This window comes from Gorilla gorilla, chromosome 1 (assembly GCF_029281585.2).
Source record: "Gorilla gorilla gorilla isolate KB3781 chromosome 1, NHGRI_mGorGor1-v2.1_pri, whole genome shotgun sequence".
Taxonomy (NCBI): Eukaryota; Metazoa; Chordata; class Mammalia; order Primates; family Hominidae; genus Gorilla; species Gorilla gorilla.
Window position 1 is genome coordinate 147,799,996 of NC_073224.2, and position 26,319 is coordinate 147,826,314.

Genomic DNA, 26,319 nt, shown 5'->3' on the forward strand with positions numbered 1-26,319 from the left:
AATACACAATCTCTGTATCCTCCCTTGACTTACTGAATTAGAATCTGCATTTAAACAAGACCCCCAAGTGTTTTGTAGATACATTAAAGTTCGAAAAACACTAATATAGAATTCACTATTGTAGGCAACTGGGACTCAATCTTGTTGGGGACCCTCTGAAGAGCTATGAAGGACATACTTTGAATTATCCATCCAACAGACAGAACAATGAAATATTAACCACTGGCTCTCATCTCCCATTGGTCAAGGCTTGCCCTCAGGGATGTGAACTCTCTTTCACTGCCAGGTTTGCACAGGTTCAGAATTGCTGAGCTGCAGGTATCTCATGTGGTGTAGCAGTGAAGCCTCAGTACAGAAAGCGAGAAAGATGTGTATATGATGTGGCTGAGGGAAAGTGCTGTCAGAATCACATCCATGTGCAGCTAGATGCTGCAGCAATAGTTTGAGTACAAACATGGGTCAAGAGGCTATGAGGTGGGACACCAGGGGTATCCAAAACGCTGCCAATATACAATCAATGGAGCACTGTTTTTCAAGTGGTAGATTCCTCCATAGCAACCTAGAGAAATGTATTTAGTGGTTCACAATCAGCACTAGAAAACAAAAGAAAGAAGGGGGTGGGTGGGTGAGAAAGACAAAAAAAGGAAGAAGAAACATAGAAAACACCAGTACATCATATGTAATAAGGCTAAGAGATCTTTTGTGAAACTTGTGTTTCTGTTCTATATGTGTCAGTGTATTGGGTTACAATGAAAACAACAACAAAACAAACAAACAAAAAACATCTTTTTATTCTGGGTCACAGATAAAAAGCTTAGGAAACATAGAAAAAGTTGCGCTAATTTATGACCTTCCCAGGAATAAATCAGAATATTTATCCTATATACTCTTACTAACACAGTGAAAATTTATTTTCATCATTCTGAAAGGTAGAAAATGGTCTGACATGGTAGTTCTCACGTCCACTTCTCTTAAACAAATGAAGTTCAGGATCTGCTCATCAAATTAAGAGGTATGTGTACTTCCTTAGCGAACTACCTAATTCTATCCTATGTTTCGCTTTGATTTTTAAAAATCAATTTGTAGAAACTCTCTATATTAGGAAAATTAGTGTTATAAATATCATATGAACTGTTATCTGTCTTTTGACTTGGTGACAAAGAAGGGTAAAAATTTAAAGTTCCTCCCACTAAAACATATTTAAAAATTCTCCATGTTATACTCTAATGTAGCAGCACTTTCATATCTCCCTTGATGACAAAGAAATATATTTGATGGATTAGAGTACCTTCCATGGCACATGCGGTTGAACTGAATTAGAACTAAAGAAGGCTTAAGAAGACTGCTTGAGGAGAAGTGACATCAGCAAGATGGCAGAATAGGAAGCCCTAAACCCTCCTTCTCCCATGAACACACTGATTCAACAATTAACAAATTCTCTTTGTGAGAAATTGAGAAACTAGTTGAGAGGCTCCTGCACTGAGGATGAGCATGAAACCAGACACTTTGAAGCTGATAGGGAAATATGAGACACACTCTCACCAGAATCCTACCCGGGGCACAGAGCTGTACAACTGGGAAGAAAACCATAAGATCCCAGCTTCTCCCTGGGGAAGGAAAGAGTTAGACCATATGTCAAACATCCCAACTTTTCCAGGGGTTGCCTAGATGACTGATTTCTGTCTTGCAGTCTCGGAGTGCTGATGGGACCCAGCAAACTCTAGCTACCTGGGAAAGAACATAAATGGTGATTTGGGCTGGTAGTCACCATATCTCCTCCTAATGGGACCTAGCATGTCTTAGCCATCCGAGGGCCAATGAGAACAAAGAAGGTAGATGATGTTGCATGCGACTAGTTGCCAGAACCCCTTCACTTGTCTCAGGAGAGAGTGAAGAGCTGGAAAAGCCCCAAATCCCGCCTTCTACCTGGGGCAGGAAGGAGTGTAGAGGAGTATCCAATGACCTAACTTTTCTGGGGGCTAACCAAGGAACTTGACTCAGAGCACTAATAGGACCCAGGATACTCTAGATGCTTGGAAGCCACTAGAAAGAAAGTGAGTTGGACTAGCAAGAAGGTTTGAGAGGCCCGGAATCTCTGGCTGGGCTGATTAGTAAGGGTCTTCTCCTGTATGAGGCCAGTCCATGAGAACTGGAAGAGGTAGCTGTAGGCAGAAATGTGCAGATACAAAGAGAGTCAAGGAAAATGAACAAAGAAATATGTTCCAAAGAACAAAATAAATCTCCAGAAACTGGCCTAAATGAAATTGAGACATATGATTAAGCTCACAGAGAATTCAAAATCATCATCATAAAGATGTTCACACCAAGGTCAGGAAAATAATGCATGACAAAGTAATAATTTCATCAAAGAGGTATACAATATTAAAAAAGTGCCAAACAGAAATCATGGAGCTGAAGAATACAATTACTGAATTGAAAAATTCTTTAAAGGTGTTCAACAGCAGACTAGATCAAAGAGAAGAAAGAATAAGCAAATTCAAAGGTCATTGAAATTACTATTCAATCAGAAGAACAAAAAGAATGAAAAATAGTAAAGAAAGTTTAAGGCACTATGGGACAATATACACATTACTAAAGTTCCAAAGGAGAAAGGAGAAAAAGTGTCAGAAAATTTATTAAAAGAAATAATGGCTGAAAACTTCCCAAATCTGGAGAAGGAAACAGACATCCAGATCCAGGAAGCCCAAAGTACTCCCAAATAAGATGAATCCAAAGAAATCCACAGTGAGACATATAATCAAACTGCCAAAGTAAAAGAGCAAATTTTGAAAGCAGCAAGAAAAAAGCAACTTATGTACAAGAGAATGTTTATAAGACTAAAGGCAGATTTTCCAGCAGAAACCTTGCAGGCAATAAGGGAGTGCAATGATATATTCAAAGTGCTTTTTAAAAACAAACAAACCCTGCCGACCAAGAATACCAAACCTGGCAAAATTGTCCTTCAAAAATGAGGCAAAGATAAAGACAAACAAAAGCCGAGAAAATTCATCACCAGTTGATCTGCCTTAAAAGGAGTTCCAATGGGAATTCTTCAAGTTGAAACAAAAGTACGTTAAAAAGCAACACGAGAGCATAAGAAAGTATGAAACTCATTGGTGAAGGAAAATATATAAGGCAGGCATGGTGGCTCATGCCTGTAATACAGGCACTTTGGGAGGCCAAGGTGGGCAGATCACTTGAGCTCAGGAGTTCGAGACCAGCCTGAGCAATATGGCAAAACCCTGTCTCTACGAAAAAATACAAAAAATTAGCTGGCTGTGGTGGCATGCACCTGCAGTCCCAGCTACTTGGGAGGCTGTGGAGCAAGAGGATTGGTTGATCCTATGAAGTTGAGACTGCAGTGAGCCATGTTTGTGCCACTGCACTCCAGCCTAGGTGACAGAGCAAGACCTCATCTCCAGAAAAAAAAAAAAAAGAAAGAAAGAAAAGAAAAATATATGTAAACAAACGAAGAGTAATGAATCACTTATGATTCACTTATGAAGAGTACTGTATCACTTATGGCAGTGAATAAATCACTTCAAGATTTTGGCTGGGCACAGTGGCTCACGCCTGTAATTCCAACACTTTCAGAAGCTGAACTAGGTAGATCGCTTGAGCCCAGGAGTTTGAGGCAAGCCTGGGCAACATGGTGAAACCATTTCTCTACAAAAAATACAAAAGTTAGCCACGTGTGATGGCACATGTCTATAGTTTCAGCTACTTGGGAGGCTGAGGCAGGAGGTCAAGGCTGCAGTGAGCTGTGATCATGCCACTGCACTCCAGCTTGGGTGACAGAGTGAGATCCTGTCTTAAATTTTTTTTTCATTTTTTTAAGCATGGTTTTAGGTTTACAGCAAAACTGAGAGGAAAGTACAGAGATTTCCCATAAGCCCCCTGATCTCACACAATGCACAGCCTCTCTCATTATCAACATTCAACACTAGAGTGGTATATTTGTTACAACTGAATTAATCACTTTTAATTTTTGCATATAAGTTAAAAGACAAATGCATTAAAAATAACTATAACTAAAAAGTATATTAACGAATATGTACTATAGGTAGATATAAATGGTGAAATCAGTAACAGAGTGTATGTGTGGGGGGAGAAGTGTAGAGTTTCTGTGTATGTGGATTGAGCTTAAAATAGACTGTTATATCTATGAGATATTTATGTAGGTCCCATGGTAATTATAAACAAAATACATATAGAAGTTATACCAAAAAAGAGAAAAAAATTTTAGTATATCAATATTAAGAAAATAAAGCACAAAGAAAGACAGCAGGAGATAAAAAGAGGGACCAAAGAACTATAAGACAACAGAAAATAATAAAATGGCAATAGTAAATCCTTTCCTCTCAATAATTACTTAAAATATAAATAGATTAAACTATCCAATCAAAAGACAGAGTAGCTAAGTGGATTAAAAAACAAGATCCAATGATATACTGTCTAGAAGAGACTCACTTTAGATTTAACAACACATTTAGGCTGGAAGTGAAGGAATAAAAAAAGATATTTCATACCAATGGTAATAAAAAGAGTAAGAGTGGCTATACCATATCAAACAAAATAGACCTTAAGTCAAAACTTGTCACAAGAGACACAGACATTATGTAATGATAAAAGAATATGCCAGGAAGATAGGAAGATACAACAATTATAAATATATATGCACCCTGCATCACATTACCTAAATATATAAAGCAAGTATTAATAGATCTGAAGAGAGAGAGAGAAAGCAATACAAAGATAGTAGGAACTTTCAATACACAACTTTTCAATAGTGAATACAACATGTTGGGCACAGTGGCTCATGCCTGTAATCCCAGAAACTCAGAAGGCTGAGATGGGAGGATCACTTGGGAAGAGAGTGGCCAGGATTTTGAGACCAACCTGGGCAACACAGCAAGTGTTTTTCCCTACCAAGAAAAAAAAAAAAAAGCCAGTGATGATGGCACATGCCTGTAGTTCCAGCTACTTGGAAGGCAGAAGGATCACTTAAGCCCAGGAGTTTGAGGCTGTAGTGAGCTATGATCGTGCCACTGAACTCCAATCTGGGAGACAAAGTGAGACTCCATCTCTTAACTAAATAAATAAATAAGTAAATAAGAATAATGAATATATCAGACAGAAAATCAATGGAGAAATACTGGACTTCAAAAACACTATAGACCAAATGGACCTAACATACCTATACAGAACATTCCAACCAACAGGGGCAGAATATACATTCTTCTTAAGCACACACAAAATGTTCTCCAGAATATATCATGTTCGGTCACAAAATAAGTCTTAACAAAATTAAGACAACTGAAATCATACCAAGCATCTTTTCTGAACACAATGGAATAAAAATAGAAATCAACAGAAGACTAGAAAATAAACAAATTGTAGAAATTAACATACTTTTGAACCACCAATGGGTCAAAGAAAAAAATCAAAGGATAAATTAGAAGGTATCTTGAAACAAACAAAAACAACAATACAATATACCAAAACTTATGGGATGCAGCAAAAGCAGAACTAAGAGGAAAGTTTATAGCGATAAATGCCTACATTAAAAACAAAATGATCTGAAAAAAAAACTTTACATTATACCTCAAGGAACTAAAAAAAGAAGAAACTAAGCCTGAAGTTAGCAAACCAATGGAAAAAAAAATAAAGATTAGAGCAGAAATAGAGGATAGAAAAACAGTTTTTTAAAAATAACAAAACTGAGTTGCTTTTTTGAAAAGATAAACAAAATTGACAATCCTTTATACTAAGAAAAAAAGCAGAGAAGATGCAAATAAATATTATACAATCCAAAATGAAAGAGGAGGAATTACAATAGATGACACAAATTAAAATGATCATAAGGGACTGTTATAAACAATTACAAGCCAATAAACAAGGTAACCTAGAAGAAATGGATAAATTCCTAGACACAACCTATTAAGGTTGAATCATGAAGAAATAGAAAATCTGAACAGACTGATAATGTGTAGGAGATTGAGCTGTAATAAAAAGTCTCCCATCAAAGAAAAGTCCAGGACTGATAGCTTCATTACTGAATTCTACTGATGGCTTCATTACTGAATTCTGCTAGTTAAAGGAAAGACCTAATACCAATCCTTCTCACACCCTTCCAAAAAACTGAAGAGGAGGGAATATTTCCCTCATTTTACAAGGCCAGCACTACTCTGACACCAAAGCCACATAAGAATACCACAAGAAAAGAAAAATTATAGGCCAATATCCCTGATGAACATAGATGTTAAAATCCTCAACAAAGCACTGGCACACTGAATTCAACAGTACATTATAAAGATAATTCACCATCAACTAGTGGTATTTATTCCTAGGATACAAGGATGATTTAACATATGTAAATCAATTAATGCAACCCACATCATTAACAGCATAGACAGAAGTCAAATGATTATCTCAGTAAATGCAGAAACAGTATTTGACAAGATTCAATTATTTTTCATGACTGAAAACTCTCAACAAGTTAGGAATAGAAGTAAATTATCTCAACATAATAGAGGCCACAAGCCCACTGCTAGAATCATACTCAAGGTTTACCCTGAAAACTTTTAAGTTAATATCAGGAACAAGACAAGGATGCTCATTCTCTCCACTTCCATTCAACATAGTCCTGGAAGTCCTAACCAGAACAATCAGGTATGAAGAAGAAATAATAAGGCATCCAAACTGTAAAGGAAGAAGTAAAATTGTCCCTGCTTGCAGGTAACATAATCTTATATATAGCAAACTCTAAACACTTCACCAAAAAACTGTTAAAACAAATTCAGTAAAGATGAAAGCTACAAAATGAACATACAATAATCAGTTGCATTTCAACTAACAACATTAATGACTGAAAAGGAAATTAGAAAAACAATCCCATTTACAATAGCACCAAAGAGTAAACTACTTAAGAATAAACTTATCTAAGAAGGTGAAAGACTTGGCTAAAAACTACAAAACATTGAAAGAAATTAAAGAAGGCACAGCTGGGCACAGTGGCTTGTGCCTGTAATCCCAGCTACTTGGGAGGCTGAGGCAGGAGGATCATTTGAGACCAGGAGTTCAAAGTTGCAGTGAGCTATGATCATGCCACTGCATTCCAGCCTGGGCAACAGAGCAAGACCCTGTCTCATAAATAAACAGCTAGACAGATAGAAATTTTAAAAATAAATTAAAGAAGACAAACAGAAAGGCATCCAGTACTCATGGATTGGAAGACTTAATGTTGCTAAAAAGTCCATACTACACAAAGTGATCTATGGATACAATGCAATCATTATCAACATCTTGATTGCATTTTTTATAGAAATAGAAAACACAATTCTAAAATTCATAAGGAACCACAAAATACCCTGAATAGCCAAATTAATCTTAAGAAGGAAAAAGTTGGAGTGACTTTGATTTTCTGATTTCAAAATATATAACAAAGCTGTAGTAACTAACTACAGTAACTAAACAGTGTGGTACTGGCCTAAAGACAGACATAGAGATCAATGGAACAGAACAGAGAGCCCAGAAATACATCCACATACATAAAACTGCTCTTTAGTAAAGGTGCCAAGAATACACAATGGGTCAGGAAAGTCTCTTCAACAAACAGTGCTGGGAAAACTGGATATCCATAAGCAAAAGAATACAATTTCACCCTTATCGTACAACATACCCAAACATCAACTCGAAATGGATTTAAGACTTCAACCTAAGACCTGAAACTCTAAAACTCCTAGAAGAAAGCTTCATGACATTGGTCTTGGTAATGATTTCACAGATATGATACCAAAAGGACAAGCAACAAAAGCAAACATAAATGAGTGAAACTACATCAAATTAAAAAGCCTCCATACAGCAAAGAAAACAAGACATTGAAAAAATCTACAGAATGGGGAAAAATACTGCAAACCATACATGTCATAAGGGGCTAATTCCAAAATATATAAGAAACTCCTACAATTTAATAGCAAAAATCTGATAACACTGTTAAAAATTGGCTGAAGACTTGAATACACATTTCTCCAAAGATGACATACAAATGGCCAACAGGTATATGAAAAGATGTTCTATGTCATTAATCATCAGGGAAATGCAAATTAAAACCACAAGAGTATGTCACCGCACATTTGTTTGGATGGCTATGATCAAAAAAATAAAAGATAACAAGTTTTGGTGAGGATGTGGAGAATAGGTAGCACTTGTACACTGCTGGCAGGAATGCAAAATGGTGCAGCTGTTATGTAGAACAGTATGCAGGTTCCTCAAAAAATTAAAAATAGAACTACCATATGATCCAAAAATCCTACTTCTGGGTATTTGTGTTAACCTGTTTGCACTGCTATGAAAGGACTACTGCAGGCTAAGTAATTTATAAGGAAAAGAGGTTTATTAGCTCATGGTCCTGCAGGCTGTACAAGCATGGCACCCACATCTGTTCAGCTTCTGGTGAGGGCCTCAGGAAGCTTACAATCATAGTGGAAGGTAATGGAGGACCAGGCACATCACATGGTGAGAGAGGGAGCAAGAGACAGAGTGGGGAGATTCCAGGCTCCTTCTCAAACAACCAGATCTCATGTAAACTACTAGAGTGAGAACTCACTCATCACCATGGGGATGGCACCAAACCATTCACAAGGGATCTGCCCCCATGACCCAAATCCCTCCCACCAGGCCCCACCTCCAACACTGGAGATTACATTTCAACATGAGACTTGGAAAGGACAAACATCTAAAGCACATCAGCATTCATTCAAAAGAATTGAAATCAGGATCCCAAAGAAATATTAGCACTATCATGTTCACTGCAGCACTATTTACAATAGCCAACATGTGGAAGCAACCTAAATGTCCACCAATGGACAAATGGATAAAGAAAATGTGGTGTATACATATAGCAGAACATTATTCATTCTTTAAAAAGAAGGAAATTCTGTAAGATGTGACCACATGGATGAATGTTGAGGACATTATCCTAAGTGAAATAGGCCAGTCACAGAAAAGGCAAATACTGTATGATTCCATTACAAGTCAAACTCATAGAATCAGAGAATGGAATGGTGGTTGCCAGGAGCTGGGGAAGGGGAAAATGGGGAGTTGCTATCATTAGGCATGAAGTTTCAGTTACGAAAGATGAGAGATCTGCTGTTCAACTGTGTGCCTGTAATTGACAATACTGTATTGTACACTTAAAAATTTGTTAAGAGCATAGATACCATGTTAAGTATTCTTTCCAAAATAAAATAAAATAAGTAAAGGATGAATAATATATAGAAAGTAATACTAATGAACTAGAATTGCCAGATAGAGTTCATATATAAAATAAATTACTTCCCACAGGTAAAAGTCACATTAAGAAGAAATGGTCATAAGTAATGCTTTGTGAGATATGCAAACACACAAGAAATTTTTTAAAATGCAATTCATTTTTTAAGTTAGTATCAAATGTATAAAAATGTAACAATTTTGAACTATTTAAAAAAACACTATTAATATTGCATGTACATATTATAAGATTTTCTTAAAGGGCAATCTGGGGTTATTGCTAAAAAAAGACTGCTTGCTCTTTCTGGGTAACATACTTCGAATTTTGAGAAAATTAAAATACTCTGTTTTCCATCAATAAAGCTAAACATATTTTACTTATACAATAAAATATGACAAATATGTTAAATTAGTGTTTCTTAAAACCTGATTATCCACAAAGACAAATTTTGAGACTAATCCCCATGATGCCAGAGGCTATTGATCAGACTGGATGTTTGGCTGTTCTGATGTTTATCTTTTTATCTGTCTTGAAAGAAAATGTCAAGTATTCACCACAAAGCTTACAAGGACCTAATTAGAGCTATAAAATCAAAATAAAAGAGTATAGCATTGGGAGAGGCATAGTTTGATGGGCTTATTCTTCAATTAAAATCACATACCTACCACTTGTTTAAAAAAAAAAAATCAAACTCGTTAACAAGATACTCAGCTAAAATCCCTCCCAATCTATCTTTAGCCTGTCCCCAGACTCATCTTCTCTCATTCCAGTTACAGCAGAATACTGACACTGCCTAGTCTCCATATCCCTGGTTACATTTTTAGTCTTTCAGGAATGCCCTAACCTACTTATTTTAAAATTGTCCTCTAACCAGGTTCATTTCAAATTAATTCTCTTATTATTCCAGTCAGATTTAACCTGTGTGATTCTATGTATACACCTGAATTCTAAGTTATACAATTCATTTACTTACCTATTTGACAATACATACTGAGTGCTAACATGTGCTAGGCACTGTTCTAAGGCTGAGGCTACAATGGTAAAGATTTGACATGTAACTTAATGCTTGTACTCATCATAGTCTAACCTGTATTTTACTTAGTTGTTTAAATGCCTATTTTCCCACCAATTTGTGAGTTTCTTGAAGTCAAGTCCCACGCATTAAAAAAAAAACTTTGCTCACATGGAGCACTTATCATATTATATTTAGAATAGTAGCAATTGGTTTTAAGACTAGGTTTTGTCTTTTACTATCTTGGGAACTTGAACAAGGCACTTAACTCTTTGATTCTCTTTTCTCATATGTGAAGTAGAGACAACAGTACCTGTCTTATGCTAAATTTCACAAAAAAAAGTATTTTGTGGAGCTCTATAAGTCTAAAAAAATCCACTAAATATTGGTACTGAGTGGATAAAGAAAATGTGGTACGTATACACCATGTAATACTACTGAGCCATAAAAAGGAATGAAATGTCTATTGCAGCAACTTGGATGGAGCTGGAGCCCATTATTCTAAATAATTCAGGAATGGAAAACCAAATACTGTATATATTCCATTCACTTATAAGTGGGAGCTAAGCCACGAGAATGCAAAAACATACACAGTGAAAAAATGAACTTTGGGGATTTAGGGAGGGGAGAAGGTTGGAAAATGTGTGAAGGATAGAAGACTATATATTGGGTACAGTGTACATTGTTCAGGTGATGGGTACACTAAAATCTCAGACTTCACCACTAAAGAACTCACCCATGTAACCAAAAACTGCATGTATCCCAAAAGCTATTGAAAAAAAATCATTTAAAAAAAATACTGGTACTACTACTACATTAGGAAATGAACCTGACTCTTCTATTGAACAGAACTATAGCTGGGCCAATAATTTGTTAACTATTCACCGACCAACAAACTAATGTAAAACAGTAAGCAACAATACAACACAGTCCTTCATTAGCTAAAACACAGATTTACATTTACTTTTTTTTTTTTTGAGACAGTTTCGTTCTTGTTGCCTAGGCTGAGGTGCAATGGCACAATCCCAACTTACTGCAACCTCTGCCTCCTGGGTTCAAGTGATTCTCCTGCCTCAGCCTCCCGAGTAGCTGGGATTACAGGCATGCACCACCAGGCCCAGCTAATTTTTTGTATTTTTAGTAGATTCGGGGTTTCAACATGTTGGCCAAGGTGGTCTCGAACTCCAGACCTCAGGTGATCCACACACCTCGACCTCCCAAAGTGCTGGGATTACAAGCGCGAGCCACCATGCCTAGCCTTACATTTACTTTTTGTAGTGGGATCTCACCAGCTGATATCCTACACTTATTTTCTCAGTTAGATTTTGACATATCTTCTATGTAATCCAGTCTGATGTTATCCTTCAGGGTTCATGGGACCACTAGGAGGTATTTATATATACACAGGAGGTCCGTGAATAATGTCATTTTGATTACCGTTGTTTTATTATAATGTTGATGAGGGAAAAAAGGATTCCTGGCCAGGCCATTGTCTGTGTAGAGTTTGCATGTTTTCCCCATGTCTGCATGGGTTTTCTCTGGACACTCCAGTTTCCTCCCACATCCCAAAGATGTGCACATTTAGTGAGCTGGCATCTCTACAATGTCCCAGTATAAGTGAGCGTTCTGTGCTGTGAGTGCACCCTGCGCTGGAATGGTATCCTGTCCAGGGTTGGTTCCAACCTTGGGTCCTTAGCTGCAAGGACAGGCTCCAGCCACCCACAACTGAAACCAGAAAAAGCATGTTGGAAAATGAATGAATACAGAAATTATTGTAAAGTAAAAATTCATAAAGTATATGGTGACCATACAAATATATGACGATAAGCGACGCAGTATAAAAACACTCCATAAACCTGCCACATTTGTGATTGCTTTGGAACTGCATGTGGTAGGAGGTGCTCTTTACAATTTTTGCTTTGCAAACATTTATTCCTTGATTTAACCCACCATTGCTACTACTGCCACTCACAGATTCACCAAAAACTGGGTACTTATCTTGTTTTTATTAATATTTCTGAAATTTATGTATAGCTCACATTTATTTCAATATTCAATATAAGAAGTGTCTTGGGTCTCTACTAGAAGGCTGATGATCTTTTTGTGACCAGAAATATGCCATAGGAACTTAACTCTTGTTCATATCCATTAGTCTATAGTAAAATTAGTTTTGCTATACATTGTTTTGCTTAACGTCAAATTAGATTCCAAGATTCTAAGATTCCAAGGACCCATCAATGACATCGGTGCAGACTTATTGTATAAAGAAATTTGTGACAGGGAGTTGACCTTACACAATTGTAGGAGCTGCTTAAACAGCCTTTGTATCTGATGGTGTAGTTTGAATTTCACAGGGCAGGCAGATGAGAAGAGGAAAGATGGACGTAATGTTGGGGAGAGTTAGAACAAACTGACACCAAGAGAATCAGCTGGAATTGACAAGGATGGGCTCATGTCAGTCTTACTGCCTCCAGTCTGGACGCTATGGGTATCCTGCAGGAGATGCTGGTGCCTTTCATTGTGGAGCTAGACATATACCTGGCCCGGAGTAAGAGAAGCTGAAGGAGGATACAGGGCAAGGAAGAACAGTTACAGATCTGGCTGCAGTGGGCCAGTAAATAACTTTCCTAGTGTAAATGAACATTGTAGTAGTGTTCCAGCCTTCCTAGTGTAAAAGCCAAAAATAGCTGCTGTTTCACTCCCGTCCTCCAAATTTCACATAAAATTGTCTCTTTTGGCCACTCTAACTAGAAACATACAAGAAGGAAATTCTGTGAAGTGTAGTTGACCCTAGTCAAACTGACATGTTACAGAGTCAACATCTTGTCAACCTGGCAACTATATACATCTCTTAAAACCATACTTAGTTCCCAAATGGAGAAAGTAACAGTCATGCTTCCATCTAACATGATACAACTATCCCTCCACACAACAAACATGCTAACCCTTTCCTTCTAAAAGAGGGTATATGAGTTCCTTTTTTTGTTTTTAGGAGATGTTCATTCTTCAATCTGATTCAGTTTTCTTTGATATCTGTACCTTAAATACGTAGATACAAAGTTAACTATTATTAACATGTCTTATATTAGATGACGGGGAATGAGACAGTAGGAGGAAAACAAAAATATTTGATTAATATATAGACAAACATATTAAGAAGGAATATGAACGTTTACATCAGAACTACTGCAGTGTTCACTTCTATAACTCCTCATGTAGCTGTAGCTGTTATTTTTACATACCTTTTTCTACTAACCACTCCATATTCCCTTTGCCCTCAGCAAGTATTTCACTGTTCATAGTTTCTTATCTGGAAGGGTAGCCCAAACTTTATTCCTGAAAAATCATCAGCACTGCCCAAATTGGGTTCTTATAGCTTTCTACTGATTTTACTCATAGAGCCTGGGAGTACTGCATTCCAGATGGTCTCTACATTATCCACATTGTATAGTAGCAACTCAATTTCCTCTTGATAGGCTCAATCTATCAATAATTCCCCTTCTTTGCCTGTGGGTTTACAGTGGCTACAGGAAGGCAGTCTCAACTTCCAGTTCAACAGAATCATTACTTGTGTCCCCACATGGAAACATTCTTCTTTTGGGGATTAAGACTTATAAATCAGCAGAGCCTAAAGTTGTGAGGAAAGGAAGCAAAAATTTTGCTACTGAATCACTAGGAGTAATTGTGTGTGGTGCCACACCTATTTCCAAACTTTGGTTTTTAGGCCCATGAATCCTGGCTAGAGGAGAAATAGCAGCATAAATCAAAATCTGATTTACAGCATGTATTGCATCCTGGAGGATACTGCCCCCAGCCCACAGGGCATTGCCACCTAGTTGGCACTGTAACTGAGTCTTCAAAGGTCTTTCCTCAATACTATCAAGCCAGCTGCTTCAGGATGATTGGAATCTTTCTAAGACCAGTGAATTCCATGAGCAAGGCCCAATTTCTATACTTTATTAGCTGGTAAGTGAGTACCTTATTCAGAAGTGATGCTGTGTGGAATATCATGATAATGGATAAGGCATTCTGTAAGTTCATGGATGGTGGTTTTGGCAGAAACATTATGAGCAAGGGAGGCAAATCACTATCCAGAGCAAATGTTTTTTTCAGTGAGAACAAAGCACGGCCTTTTACAGGATGGAAGTGATCCAATGTAATCAACCTGCCACCAGGTAGATGGCTGATTCCCTTGAAGAATGGTACCATTGAGAAGTTCAGTGTTGTACCCAGATCCACCTGGGTGAGTGGGTCAATACTGCTGAGCCAATGCATAAGCCTTTCTCTGTGGCACCATGTCTGCTTTGTTCATGAATCAATATACACATCCTAGTGGTTCTGCTTCTCTGTTTCAACCCTGACTGATGAGCTGGGTATGCAGAGTGGTTTCAAAGGAACTGAATCTTAGGATTAGGTTATCTGAATTGGTTCACGCCTCTTGCTTTTACAATATTTTACATTTATATTTCAATCACTGAAAGTACTATACAAAATTGAATAAACTTTTTAATGGCAAACACACAAAAGAGTATTCAGGTTATACTTACTAAGGACTGAATCAACATATTAAGACAACTTTTCTGAATCTCAGGAGGTATATTTGCAAAGCTTCTCTCAGACCAAAACCTTGCAAAATGCTTTACAATCCACCTGTTAAAATAAAAGAATACCAAGTTAAAGAAATTAAAATGTTTTTCATTATAATAGTCAATATTTTGGTTTTCAATTATGTAACTGTACATATATATGACCTGACTAATACTATTAATTTTATGAACCCTAAAATGGACTTTATATTCCCTTTCCTGTAAACATGTATTTTAAGTCCATGTGCACAGATTTTAACATAATTAACCATGGTTCAGCTAAGATAAAATGATCCCAAGTATCTTGAGTAATATCTAAATTAATATTCTACTTAGTGGTGAAACTAGTTTAGCACTAAGCTACTTACTTACATTGTGTCCAAGAAAACAGGCCAACTCTAAAGTTCCCCACAAAATTAGAAGAACAGAAAAACAAAATCCCTAAATTAATAGTATCAGCACTGCTTAACATAACTTACTTCATGCAGTCAGCAAAAAGACTTTCCACTCCAACTGAATGAGCAATAATCAGGCATTCTAGTATAGACGTCAATGTTCTGGGAACAGGCTAAAATTGATGGAAAACACCATATTTATTCTTTTTCAATTTACAAAGCCTAAAAATATTTGGTTCATAAAGATAATCCAATTTATATACCTAAACTGCAGAACACATACAACTCAAAATTTGATAAATTCAAAATTTATTTTCTATATATTTAACTCTTTATCTGGAATTAACTTCTGCTGGTACTGAGGCTACAAACATGCTCTAGTCAGACTTAATTTTTTTCCTTAAAAACACCTTTCTACACAAAAACCTAAACATGAACGTTTTTAGCAGCTTTCTTCATAACTGCCCAAACTTGGAAGCAACCATGTTGTCCTTTACTAGATGAATGGATAAATAAACTGTAGTACATCCGTGCAATGAAATATTCAGCTCTAAAAAGAAATGTGCTATCAAGCCATGAAAAGACATGGGGGGATCTTAAATGCATATCACTAAGTGGAAGAAGCCAATCTGAAAAGGCTATATACTGTATGATTGCAACTATATTACACCCCGGAAAAAAACAAAACTACAGAGACAGTAAAAAGGTCAATGGTTGCTGGGGGTTAATGGGGAGGGAAGGATGAGCAGTCAGAGCATAGAGGATTTTATGGCACTGAAAACACTCCGTATGACACTATAATGGTAGATACGTCATTATACACATGTATAAACCCATAAAATGTACAACACCAACAGCAAACTCTATTGTAAACCATGAATTTTGGATGATAATGTGTAATTGTATGCTCATCGGTTGTAACAAAGGTACCACTCCAGTGTGGGACGTTGATAATGGGGGAAGCTATGCATGTGTGGAAGAAAGTGGGTATGTAGGATATCTCTGTACCTTCCTCTCAATTTTGCTGTGAAACTAAAAATGCTCTAAGTTTTGTGTTTTTTTAAAGTCTGTTATTCTTTTAAAACCAAGTGTCACTAACAACTTTTAATTTTATGGCATATCATTTGAACTCTTTTGGCTGTCAAGAATGCACACGATTTTTATTCTAATTTATTTTAGGTTAAATATCTTTTTTAAAGCAAAAGTAGTATAATAATTTCTAGCACATCACATTGCAATACAACATGGTCTAATCTGCTTCCTAACGTATAAATATAAAGTAATTGTACAATGAGAGGCCCCATATTGATCTCAGATAAGAAGAATTTAATTAGATCATAATTACATGATGTATTTTTTTTTTTTTTTTGAGACAGATTCTCACTCTGTCGCCCAGGCTGGAGTGCAGTGGTGCGATCTCAGCTCACTGCAATCTCCGCCTCCTGGGTTCAAGCGACTCTCCTGCCTCAGCCTCCTGAGTAGCTGGGATTACAGGCGCCTGCCACCACGCCTGGCTAACTTTTTGTATTTTTAGTAGAGATGGGGTTTCACCATGTTGGTCAGGCTGGTCTTGAACTCCTGGTCTCGTGATCCACCCGCCTTGGCCTCCTAAAGTGCTGGGATTACAGGTGGGAGCCACCACACCCGGCCTACATAAGGTATTTTTTAAAAGCACATACACAGAAATAATAAATGAAAACAAATAAAAGGTAGATACAAGTAGTGAAAACAACTCACTTCTCTTGTTGTTACATATCTTTGCTATGTATTGCCCATGCCATGTATTTTCACATTTTGGACGTTTCTAAGCACATTTATTTCTCAATTAGGTTGAAGAGTTTAATTTCTCTTTATACACTTTAAATAAAGACCATCAAACAGCCAATTTGTATATCTAGTCTCTAAATGTGTATTTCTGAAGATCTCCTCTCTCAGAGAAGAGCAAAACCTTCTTTGGAAATGTCTCCAGCATAGTCCTTCTGGTAAGGTCAGTGATTTCCAACTCTTTATTTATGAATTGCTATTAATTTGATTTTCTAATACCCCTCTCCTAAAAGTGTTATATTAGTATTAAAAAAATTGAATGTAGGCCAGGTGCAGTGGCTCATACCTGTAATCCCAACACTTTGGGATGTCGAGGCAAGGTGGATTACATGAGGTCAAGAGTTCAAGGCCAGCCTTGCCAACATGGCAAAACCCCATTTCTACTAAAAATACAAAAATTAGCCAGGCGCAGTGGCGCATGCCTGTAATCCCAGCTACTCAGGAGGCTGAGGCAGGAAAATCACTTGAACCTGGGAGGCAGCGGGAGGTTGCAGTGAGCTGAGATCCTGCCACTTGACTCCAGCCTGGGTGACTGAATGAGTGAGACTCATCTCAAAAAAACAACAACAAAAAAGAAATTGAATGTAAATATTTTGCTTTGCATATTAACAACTTAAACAATTAAGATCCCTTTGAGATAACTGGAGATACTTTAAGTTATATAAAATATATACGTGTGTGTATACGTGTGTGTGTGTGTGTATAAATTTTTTTTTGGCTCTGTCACCCAGGCTGGAATGCAGTGGTGTGACCATGGCTCACTGCAGCCTCAAATTCCTGGGCTCAAGTGATCCTCCCACCTCAGCCTCCTGAGTAGCTGGGACCACAGGCACATCCCACTATGCCTGGCTAATTTTTTAAAAATTTTTTGTAGAGACAGGATCTCCCTCTGTTACCCATGCCAGTTATAAACTCTTGGGCTCAAGCAATCCTCCTACCTTGGCCTCCCAAAGTGCTGGGATTACAGACATGAGCCTCCACACCAGGCCTAAAGTATACTTTTAATTGGTGACAAGAAAAAAAAATGTAAAGCCTACCAAAATCCTATAAATGAAGTCCAAAATGTTTAATTGTGTAAAAGTCAGGATTGTGAAGCTAATGAAATTATTGAAGTTAGCTTGCTAGGAGTTCTGGGGCCGATTGCCCATCACATTATACCCACATTTGTATTACTGTATAACATTATTATAAGTTTATGATATTTAAGTCACAGCCAAAAAATTGCATAATTAAGAACTAAGGCTGGGCACAGTGGCTCACTCCTGTAATCTCAGCACTTTGGGAGGCCAAGACGGGTGCATCACCTGAGGTCAGGAGTTAGAGACCAGCCTGACCAACATGGTAAAACCCCGTCTCTACTAAAAATACCAAAATTAGCCAGGCATGGTGGCACGCGTCTGTAGTCCCAGCTACTGGGGAGGCTGAGGCAGGAGAATCGCTTGAACCTGGGAGGCAGAGGTTACAGTGAGCTGAGATCGCACCACTTGCACTCTAGCCCAGGTGACAGAGGGAGACTCCAACTCAAAAAAAAAAAAAAAAACTAAAAGTTCAAAATTATATATATTCAAAAGTATATTTACAAAAATATACATTAAGAAATATAAAGCAAAAATTTTAAGGATTAGGTCAACAAAACCAGAAATTGTTCTCTCAAATATCTGTTACCACAGCAAAACAGACAATATTAAAATAAGTGGCTAGGCACAGTGGCTCATGCCTGTAATCCCAGCACTTTGGGAGGGCGAGGTGGGTGGATCACCTGAGGTCAGGAGTTCAAGACCAGCCTGACCAACATGGTGAAACCCCGTCTCTACTAAAAATACAAAAAATTAGCTGGGCATGGTGGCACGCTCCTGTACTCCCAGCTACTCGGGAAGCTGAGGCAAGAAAATCGCTTGAACCTGGGAGGCAGAGGTTGCAGTGAGCAGAGATCGTACCACTGCACTCCAGCCTAGGCAACAAGAGCAAAACTCTGTCTCAATAAATAAATACATAAGTAAATAAATAAATAAAAGCAAAAAAAGTTTTCAACAAAATACCGTACTGATAATTAAAAATAAACTTAATTTTCTGTTGTTTTATTAATAATATAAACAAATGTCTTTTGTGTTTTTAAAATAAAGTGAATTATTGAAAATAAAATACAAGAAGCTGCATAAAACCCACATATATTCACCCACATATTAAAAAAAAATAGAGGCAATGGTCCAAAGACTACTCATAAAAGATTATTTTTACAGCTTTTAAGGCTCTTAAATAAGCTTTAACTGGCTTACTGAAGAATCTCAGCTCAGAGAAGATACTAACATGAGACTTTTTATTTTTCCAGCTAATGCTTTCAACCACGCTATGTCAAATCTCCCCTTTTTCCCATCCCTTAATGAAACTATAGGCAGATTCTAGTACTTTCTGGATACTACTGTTATTGAAATTCAGCACAGTACTATTTTAACACCTATCTTTTCATTGTATCTGATTTAAATCTTTCCCTCCCCATTGCTGACTAGATTTATGGTTGAGATGTGAAATAGAGAGTAGAGCATGGTCTGATCTCCTGCTCCTCCATTTTCTGGGTCAAATTCATATGGAAGACTATAAATGGCTCTGGTCACCTTACTTAAGCAGAGACCAAGATGATAGTAGGGAGATGTCCTTAGCTTTGTTCTAATTCAGATACTGGAGGCCTTTATTGATGTAATGGGTCTTTTAGTGGCAGATCAAGCTTCAACCTGGCCTCTCTGTAGATAAGAACTCTTCAAGTGGCTCATGATGCACAATACCTCCCCAAGTGGGACACGGTGTCATCTAGCCCTGTATCAGTCTCCTCTAACTTTCATGAAACCATTAAGGTCCTCCTCCTTCGCTGTGGACCATGTGTAACCGGGGTGCAGAGTGGACTCCTCATACTTTTTTTCTCTGTATGACAATAACTGTAGTTCCTTACACCAAGGCTGGTTTTGGCTTCTCCAGCAAGCCTTCTCTCTTTAGAAATCTCCTCACTCAAGTACATTCTCACTGGCTTCTCAGACATATTCCAAGCTCTCCTAAGAAATTTCTTATCACTTTCTCTTCGTCTTTGATAGAAGCTCCAGGGTGGGATGGTTTTACAGATATAGTTAATGTTCATCTAGGGGATGAGAAGACATCATCTCCTCATTGCAGATATTCTCTAGCTTTAATCTTTGTGATTTACTTGGATCCCCCTAACTTTCACTTGGCTGGAAATATGAGGGAGACATATGAAGAAGGAAGAACCTTTGACCAGAATTCCTCACTTTCTACAAAGCTGAGGACACCACCAGCTGCCCTCCTTCTTCCAAGTCCCTTATTTACAGAGGCTGAAGTGAATGGTTCGTTAAAGGAAGCCGAGGGGTTAACTATTTCTCAGTAAACCTTGTGGGGTTGGTAGTGTTCGTGGTACTAGACCCAGTTGTTTATGGCTTTCGTTTAGCACATGGGCTGCTTCTGCAGCTACAACTTGTAGGGAGGTAGAAAAAGACCTACCCAAAACAAAAATCTAAATTTAAGCGTTATTAAAACCACCTAATTAGAATTCATACAATGCATATTATTGCTTCAAACACCAGTAAGAGAGAAATATGATGTAAAAAGTTAGATTTGTTTTTATTGATTATAAAAGTAATACATGTTCTTTGAAGAAAATTTTAAAAACATAGAAAAGCATAAATAAGAAAATAAAAATAACCTACATTCGCAGAATGTATTAAAACAATGGGTAATCTAAGAATAATGTATGAATGGCTTCAAAATGCATAGTATGAGATCTTTCTTTAGATGTTTAACTTACCTTTGCAGTAACTAAAATTAAAATTAGTTAGTATCCACAGGTCACCTGAAGAGACTGGCATAAGAGAACTACATTCCACCCCAAGTCCCTGCTATAAAGAGAAGTGGTAGAAAGAAGGAGTATACTTTCAGGAATAAGAACAAATAAAGCACTGTGTAGCCCTTTGATAAATGGGGAAAGTAACCTTAGTTCTTAACTTCCTTTCTCCTAGTTCCAAACTCTGAGCACCTTTGAATTATACAGGATACTCCTACTCAATACCTACCCTCCCATCAATTTTGTTTTACTTAAAATCATTTGAATTAGTTTCTGATTTTTGCAAGCAGATCATGTGTATTATTTCTCAACTGGAGTTCTCATTAGTTAAATTTACTTAATATTTTAAATATTTAAAGCACTATTACTATCAGAGTTAAAAATCTAGCAGGTAATAATGGATGACAACGCACTGGATAAAAGATTTCTGAGGCTCAATAATTACCTTCTGAAAGAAATTACAGTAATCTCTTCTTAAAATATAGATTGCTACTTCTTTTAATCCTTCTAGTCCATACATATCAGCCATATTGAGTATCTGACTAAAATAAAAATAGATGCACTGTTAATTCTCCAATTTAAAAATCAAGGCACAACACATACTAATTTATTGATAATATATAGTCTGTTTTTAAAAAAGAATAATCTGAAATATTTTAATTCTAATTTTCTGCCTTACATAACATATACCCTTTATAGATTATAAACAGGGCATAGGCCAAAAGTTGAAAGCACTGACACATGATTTGATTAGTAGAGAACAAGAAATAAATTTGGAGATGTCTCAAATTCCCTTCATATACTAAGTGACATACAGAACAAAATCCAAGAAATTGCTTTAAAGGCTGTAAAAGTTACAAAACTCTCTGCAACAAATTTGTATAATAAAAGTTTCTTGGCGGGGGTGGGGAGGCAATTCACTAATGTCTTATCATATTGAAAATGTCTACAAATAACCCTAAGATTGGAGACAGCATCCAATGACCAGAGTTTCTTTTGCTTCTTTCATTTGGCAAGTATTTCTGAACACCTACACATACTTTAGGTACTTAAGAAGCCTACAAGCTTTGAAAGAATGATAAAATTTTGTATAGGTTGCCAGGGGACAAAACCTTAGTAGTAAATCCTGGGACTCATGGTATGTTCTCCTGAAAAACATGTTTATTCAGTTTAAAATTAAAGGAACCAAGTAATTTTTAAAATTAAAAAAGTAGCTTTCATTTGTCTGATGTTAGAATAGCAAGAAAATGGAAGACATCCAGAAAATTAAAAGAGCAAGGTGAAATTTCACTCCCAAGTAGGATTTCAGAGGCTTAGATGGTATTTCACTATAGCGCATTTAAAAATCACAGTTGTTGGTCTTTAGGATGCCCTATATTCTTTTTGTTTTTTTTTCCCCCCCCCAAGAACGGGGTCTCGCTATAGTCCCAGGCAGATCTCAATCTACTGGGCTCAAGCTATCCTCCCGCCTCTGCCTCCCTAAGTGCTGGGATTACAGGTGTGAGCCATCGTGCCTGGCAAATGCCCTATATTCTTTTTTTTTTTTTTTTTTTGAGACAGAGTCTCGCTCTATCACCAGGCTGGAGTGCAGTGGCATGATCTTGGCTCACTGCAACCTTCACCTCCCGGGTTCAAGTGATTCTCCTGCCTCAACCTCCCGAGTAGCTGGGACTACAAGTGCACACCACCATGCCCAGCTTTTTTTTTTTTTTTTTGTATTTTTAGTAGAGACGAGGTTTCACCATGTTAGCCAGGATGGTCTCGATCTCTTGACCTTGTGATCCGCCCGCCTCAGCCTCACAAAGTGCTGGGATTACAGGCGAGAGCCACCGCACCCAGCCCCTATATTCTTAAATATGTTTTTTCTTTTCTTTTGCTGTTTAGAAAAGATATCCTAAAATTTAAAAAGTAGTAATTTTTAAAGTTTGATAAAAGTTTAATCAATTTATTGATCTATAAACCATAATTTATAGCTTCTTCTAAATTTAAGTCTAATAAAGACTGTTCTCAATCTTATTACTGTGAGTTGATAAGTCACCTTTTCTTCTAAATAAGATGATTTGCTTATTGTTTTTAGATGTTCTCAAAACATACTGAAGATATAGTATAATAGACTATAAAAAGCAAAGTTTCTACTTCATTAACACTTTGCAACACAGCTCGACAAAGCAGAACCTAACTCTTTCATATTTTAAATTATTAAAAAGGAATACATACCCAACATTAGTTTTGTCTGGAATGTCCAGAGTTCCTCCATATATAAAATGCATCATAACATTCAGTTCTACATGGCTTATACTGAAAAATAAAAGAAAACTCAAATCCAGAAATAATTAAGGTTTAACTGATATCAATGATTCATTCTATTTTCCCATAAACTTCGAGCCAAGATGAAGTTCTAATCTTCCTTTTACCTGAAGAATATACTCTTCAAATAACATCCATGCAGGTATACCATTAAACAGAACTACAACAATGGATTTTTATATAAGTTATACAAGGTTATTAGTATGTTATCAAATCATTATTTATTGAGCGTCTTCTACCATACACTTTTAAAGTTAGAAAACACTTCTAGTCACTGTCCAACCTCTGGCTCATTAAGAAATCCTCTTCTCAGCATTTTCAACAAACGCCCTCTGGTCTTGCTTAAAGCCTCAAATGCACAAATCTATTCACTGGGAAGATTCTTGTTATGCTGCACAGATTTCTTAATTTGTAACACCTGTCAGTGGCTCTAAGATTGGCCAACGTACTCATTATACAGATGAAAAAGAAAAGGCATGACTTAAGAGGTAGTTTGGCTCTCCCTCTCCCTCTCCCTCTCCCTCTCCCTCTCCCTCTCCCCACGGTCTCCCTCTCCCTCTCTTTCCACGGTCTCCCTCTCCCTCTCTTTCCACGGTCTCCCTCTGATGCCGAGCCGAAGCTGGACGGTACTGCTGCCATCTCAGCTCACTGCAACCTCCCTGCCTGATTCTCCTGCCTCAGCCTGCCGAGTGCCTGCGATTGCAGGCGCGCGCCGCCACGCCTGACTGGTTTTCGTATTTTTTTCGTGGAGACGGGGTTTCGCTGTCGGCCGGGCTGGTCTCCAGCTCCTGACCGCGAGCGATCTGCCAGCCTCGGCCTCCCGAGGTGCCGGGATTGCAGACGGAGTCTCGTTAACTCAGTGCTCAATGGCGCCCATGCTGGAGTGCAGTGGCGTGATCTCGGCTCGCTACAACCACCTCCCAGCCGCCTGCCTTGGCCTCCCAAAGTGCCGAGATTGCAGCCTCTGCCCGGCCGCCACCCCGTCTGGGAAGTGAGGAGCGTCTCCGCCTGGCCGCCCATCGTCTGGGATGTGAGGAGCCCCTCTGCCTGGCTGCCCAGTCTGGAAAGTGAGGAGCGTCTCTGCCCGGCCACCATCCCATCTAGGAAGTGAGGAGCGCCTCTTCCCGGCCGCCATCACATCTGGGAAGTGAGGAGCGTCTCTGCCCGGCCGCCCATCGTTTGAGCTGAGGGGAGCACCTCTGCCCTGCCGCCCCATCCGGGATGTGAGGAGCGTCTCTGCCCCGCCGCCCCGTCTGAGAAGTGAGGAGACCCTCTGCCTGGCAACCGCCCCGTCTGAGAAGTGAGGAGCCCCTCCGCCCAGCAGCCACCCCCGTCTGGGAAGTGAGGAGCGTCTCCGCCCGGCCAGCCGCCCCTTCCGGGAGGGAGGTGGGGGGATCAGCCCCCCGCCCGGCCAGCCGCCCTGTCCGGGAGGTGAGGGGCGCCTCTGCCCGGCCGCCCCTATTGGGAAGTGAGGAGACCCTCTGCCCGGCCAGCCGCCCCATCTGGGAGGGAGGTGGGGGGGTCAGCCCACCGCCCAGCCAGCCGCCCCGTCCGGGAGGGAGGTGGGGGGGGTCAGCCCCCCGCCCGGCCAGCCACCCTGTCCGAGAGGTGAGGGGCGCCTCTGCCCGGCCGCCCCTACTGGGAGGTGAGGAGCCCCTCTGCCCGGCCACCACCCCGTCTGGGAGGTGTACCCAACAGCTCATTGAGAACGGGCCATGATGACAATGGCGGTTTTGTGGAATAGAAAGGGGGGAAAGGTGGGGAAAAGATTGAGAAATCGGATGGTTGCCGTGTCTGTGTAGAAAGAGGTAGACATGGGAGACTTTTCATTTTGTTCTGTACGAAGAAAAATTCTTCTGCCTTGGGATCCTGTTGATCTGTGACCTTACCCCCAACCCTGTGCTCTCTGAAACATGTGCTGTATCCACTCAGGGTTGAATGGATTAAGGGTGGTGCAAGATGTGCTTTGTTAAACAGATGCTTGAAGGCAGCATGCTCGTTAAGAGTCATCACCACTCCCTAATCTCAAGTACCCAGGGACACAAACACTGCGGAAGGCCGCAGGGTCCTCTGCCTAGGAAAACCAGAGAACTTTGTTCACTTGTTTATCTGCTGACCTTCCCTCCACTGTTGTCCTGTGACCCTGCCAAGTCCCCCTCTGCGAGAAACACCCAAGAATGATCAATAAAAAATAAAAAATAAAAAAAAAAAGAAAACAGAGACACCAAGGTGTACATATGAGAATATTCATTCATCATTATTTATAACAGCAAAGAATGGTAAATATTTATTTAGTCCAATAAATGGGGACTAAATAAATTTATATTTTTTATATATATATTTTATATAAAATTATATAAATATATATAAATTTATATAACAACAGTCATATAAATTATGGTCATATAAATTATGGTATACCTTGAGGACATAAAATTAAACAGCAGTTGAAAATTATTTTAAAATAATATGTAATGAGATTGAGAAAAAAGTTGATGAGAACTATATGTACAATGTAATTCCGTTTATGTATGTGTGTGAGTGTATTAAAAAAGAAAATGATTCTCTGCGTGACAGAAAAAAAAAAAAAAGAGGTAGTTTGGAATGATAACCTTTATGTCCAATCGAGTGCCATATCTCAAACTCTAAATTCATGACCTTCTTCTTACTCCCCACACCAAACTTAGTCCTCTTTCTGTTATTCCCATCTTGTTGAGAGCACTGCTACATAGCATCTTGCATCTTACCCCAGCCTCTATTCCTCTATACTAAAGGGAGTGAATTATGTGGTTGGTGGACAACAACTGGTTATCAGTTGGGAGGAACTCCAGATAAGAGGTAATCTGATATATGTTCTCCTTTCTTCTCTGCTGAACCAGTGGGAAGAGGTGATGGAGAAGAAGTATATCTGCCATGCAGATTCAAACTTTCTCTCAGGTGAGCTGTTTTAGAGGGATACAGTAAGCAAGCCAACTTTGGCTCTTGCATTAGAGCACATTCTACAGGTTGAGCATTGCTAATCTGAAAATCGGAAATCTAAAATGCTACAAAATTTTAGCATTTTATGAGAGATAGTGACA

General features: G+C 38.4%; 1 protein-coding gene across 2 annotated transcripts in view; it reads right to left on the reverse strand.

Annotated features, from left to right (window-relative positions):
• Window positions 1-26,319, reverse strand: part of BTBD8 (BTB domain containing 8) — a 106,134-nt gene that overhangs the window by 22,145 nt on the left and 57,670 nt on the right. For both annotated transcript variants that reach the window (XM_031002878.3, XM_055352179.2), the window contains 4 exons: window positions 23,150-23,230; window positions 21,378-21,474; window positions 15,349-15,437; window positions 14,831-14,933 (listed from right to left, as the gene is read on the reverse strand). In XM_031002878.3, coding sequence (XP_030858738.3) covers window positions 14,831-14,933; window positions 15,349-15,437; window positions 21,378-21,474; window positions 23,150-23,230 — 370 coding nt within the window. The remainder of the gene's footprint in view (window positions 1-14,830; window positions 14,934-15,348; window positions 15,438-21,377; window positions 21,475-23,149; window positions 23,231-26,319) is intronic.